This window comes from Glycine soja, chromosome 11, assembly GCF_004193775.1.
Source record: "Glycine soja cultivar W05 chromosome 11, ASM419377v2, whole genome shotgun sequence".
NCBI classification, from domain to species: Eukaryota; Viridiplantae; Streptophyta; class Magnoliopsida; order Fabales; family Fabaceae; genus Glycine; species Glycine soja.
Genome location: NC_041012.1, coordinates 50937139 through 50940887, shown reverse-complemented (window position 1 = coordinate 50940887; position 3749 = coordinate 50937139). Strand labels below are relative to the sequence as shown.

At 33.0% G+C, this 3749-nt stretch overlaps 1 protein-coding gene across 1 annotated transcript; it reads right to left on the bottom strand.

Annotated features, from left to right (window-relative positions):
* Positions 1-564: 564 nt before the first annotated feature.
* LOC114374948 (zinc finger protein WIP2-like) lies at positions 565-2991 on the bottom strand. Its single transcript, XM_028332677.1, has 2 exons — positions 2224-2991; positions 565-1146 (listed from the first exon to the last, which is right to left on the bottom strand). The coding sequence occupies exons 1-2, from the start codon at positions 2818-2820 to the stop codon at positions 691-693; spliced, it is 1053 nt and encodes a 350-aa protein (XP_028188478.1). The 5' UTR covers positions 2821-2991; the 3' UTR covers positions 565-690.
* Positions 2992-3749: the final 758 nt, after the last annotated feature.

The window sequence follows — 3749 nt, the reverse complement described above, 5'->3', positions numbered from 1 at the left end:
AAAGTGATGGTGATGATGTTGCATGTATGATGTATCTCCACATCTTTCTAATTAAATGAAGATTCTTATTTCTTACGGTGTCGTTCATTTGAAAATCCTGCTGTAAATTAAAAAAAAATCATTCGATTATATATATATATATATATATATATATATAAACACTTTTGTGTACACAAAATTATATTTAATTTGTATTTATCTCTCTTTTAATAAAAATTGAAAATAAACTGAGGTGAAAATTTTAAGCTTATATAATTATGTATTTTTATGAATTAAAAAACATGAAATTTTAACATGACCTTGTTTATATATGTGCCAACAGTGCCATGTTTACAAGAGAGAGGAGAGGGAGAAACCAAAGTCTAAATCAGAAAAGGAAAATTTGATATATATTGTAAATGCATCCTTATAATTATTTATCTTTTTGTATTTTTTCTCTTTTGATAATAAATTATGGTGGAATTTATTTCTTATTAATTAGATGAGAAATTAACATGTAAGAAATTTGAACATGGCCTTGTTTAGTTGAGTATGCAAAATCAAGACACAACCAAATCAATAAAGGAGAAATTAAAGAATTACGGGGAGTGGAGAACTCGTTAATTAGAGATGGTAGTCATAGTCAACAATTTAATTAGTTCAAAACATGAGAATCCTCAATTGTCTAGTCTTCATAGTTGAAATTACACGTCAACTATGATTGGAAATTAAAGATTCATTATTTTCCTGCTCAATTTCTGAGCCCGGTTCATCATCTTGATCAAGACATGAGTCGATTCCATAAGCTCTATGTCCATTCCCAAATGCCTTGATATGATCTTTGAGAGATCTCTTGTGCTTAAAATCGGACCCACAAGAGCAATACCATAGCTTCCCACAGTTTTTCTCGTGAGTCCTCCAATCACCCCTCACAGCAAATGCTTTGCAACATTTTCTACACATGAAAGGCTTGATTCCATGCTTTCTCTTGTAATGGGTTTGGAGGGTCCTAAAGTCTTTGAGTGGCTTTGCTCTTGGATGGTCAATGTTGTTCTTGCATCCTTGTGCACAGCAATAGCAAGGGAGTCTAAGCATTGCTGTTGGTTGAGTTCCCCTTAGAGACTCTGGCCCCTTTCTATATTGAGATCCATGCCCCCACATATGCATCTGTAGGTTAAATTTTGGAAAAAGCAATATCATTCAAGAGAAAAAAAATAGTTAATTAATTAGTTGAAAAGAATAATGAAAGTCACCCATCATTCACTTACTCACTCACACTCACAAGTAAATATTTGGAACTATCGATATGGTCCAAAAGTCCCACTGTGAAACCACATTCCCTACAAACGCCACCTTTGTTGCATTGCATGTAATTTTGTTAAGATTAAGAATTATTTTCCCAAGCCGGCCAAGATTTTGAGTCAGAAAAGCCTAAGAGGATAATCAAGGAGCCACGTCTTTTTCTACATGTTTCAATACTTCTTAGTCACCTATGGTCTAGGACTAAAGAAAAAAAAGTGACAATGTAGGGTATCCTAATAAAGTAGTAGCTCGGAAGCCCAACAAGGGAATATTGGACAGCTATTTTTGTTCATGTTTGTGGAGGTGAAAAAAAATAATCAATCCGTGCGTTGTACTAGAGTCTTGAAAAAATTAATTCATTGATGTTGTTTCACTAGCTTCTTTATGTCTCCTCATGATGGTATTAAGTGTTAACATTGTTCTAGCATATTAGCTAAGATTTAATAAGCCCTAGATATCAAATAGTCAGTCACTGACGTTTTCTATCTAACACAATTTAACACTTTGCAGGTCCAAAAAGCTATAGCCTTAAATAACACCGATCTTTAATTGGACTTGGAATTTCCCATTTTCATCTCTTCGACTACAAAAGGGGCAGGGTAAAGCATTTAAGATCAGCTTAAGATAATAATAAAATTAAAGGACATGCAATAGTTGTTACAAGGAAAAACCCTAAATTACACAATACTTACAAGTGATGAAGACAATATAGATTATAGATAGGCTAAAAATTAAAGTGATGATACTGTTAAAAGTAGACTATAACTACAGGATATATAGAAATGGACATGACATTTTCTTTTCAGCAAATTCTCACAAAAGTTAAGATCTGGGAAAGTAAGAGATAAAAAAAAAAGGTAAAAAAAAAGACATTCTTTTTCTTCTTTCTTTCTACTATCACACATCCCGAATTAATGTTTTCATCATTTTAAATATATATACCTGCATGTTGTTGTATCTGTTGAACGTCTTGCAACAAAGGGGGCATGAGAACCGTGTTGGACCGATCAGAATTTGAGCAGGGGTAGGGATCCAATACTGACCCTTGTTAATTCTAGTCGGAGAATACTCAGAAGCAAAAGTGGCTTTTTCTTCTTTTTCTGAGTACATGTTTGAAGTTAAATCAGCTGATGAAGTAGCTGTAGTGCTTGGAAGCCCTAAGTGCAAAGCCACCGTCACAGTTTCATCATCCAAAGAGTTATTATTAGAAGACATGATGCTTAGTAATTCTTTCTCCTTCTCTTTGTTGACTTTCATGGCACTGAAGGAAGATTCAAGATCAAGATCTTCACCTCTTGCGGGGCTTAGGTTAAGGAGAGTAAGTGCTTCTTTTGGAGGAGGAAAGGAGCTGGGAGAAGATTGAATATGCTGAGTAAAAGAGATGCCATTATTTGTGCAGTTATGACGGTAACTAATATTAGTAGTAGGAAAGTAGAATGGTGGGTTATTGGAGCAAGGTGATGAAGAATTGGAAAAAAGGCATGGAGAATTGAGGTCAAACCAAGCATTCAAGTCATTAGAGCAGTAGGGATGAGTCATGGTGAGAGGGTGGGAAAAAGGAATCGGGGGATATGATATATGATCGCGTAGAATGGATTAGGTTATTATAGACACAAGAGATATAAAGAGGAAGAAGGGGGTAGTGGAGTGATGAGAGAGAAGCAAAAGATAAGTTTGTGATTTAAGAAAATAATAAACATAATGGAAGAAGAGTCAGGATGAAGAGAGTTAAAAAAGACGTGTAGAAATCCAAAGTTGGTAAAGCTGGCCCAATAAAGTAAAAAAGGGGAGACAGGAAATCACTTGCGAAGTGTGACTTAACAACGGGAAAATAAATATGCAAAAGAGGTAAAGAGAGTGGGAAAAAGTCAGGTCCTAGATGATGAGATTATCTTGGGACTTGAAAGAACGTTTGTAAGAACAGTATACAAAAAATAGATTGCACAGATTTATTTTATATAATAATCATAGTAATATTGTTGAGCAAAATGATAATCAATGTCTTTACAATATTAATTAAGAAAGAAAAAATATTTTTATTAAATTTTTTAAAATTATGTTATTCATGAATTTTTTTTATATTTTTTTACAATAAGTATCTTTTTCTTTTAATTTCTTATATTAATCGTATTCTAAGAATAGTAATTTAGTCATACCCATATTCTTATATATGTTCTTTAAAAAATAAATATGATCACAACGTACTCTTAACTCTACCTACCATTGTGCTAGGAAATAAGACCAAACACAAAGTCAGTCAACGAAGTTGAACTGTTGAACCTCGAAGACTATTTGTTCTCTCTCGTTACTATACAATCCCGTTCCCATTTCACACTATAGACATACTAATTCAGAAACTACCTTGTAGCCCCATCTTTAATATATACCGTACTCTCTTGCAATAATGTACTGTTACTCTTTTCAATTAATATTTGTTAATTAAATTATTATTTTTTATCTAATTAAAT

Coding starts and splice junctions, on each gene's coding strand:
- LOC114374948 (XM_028332677.1), bottom strand. CDS start 2,820: ATGACTCATCCCTACTGCTCTAATGACTTGAATGCTTGGTTTGACCTC. Junction 1,147..2,223: donor ACAGATACAACAACATGCAG/GTATATATATTT, acceptor TTTAACCTACAG/ATGCATATGTGGGGGCATGG.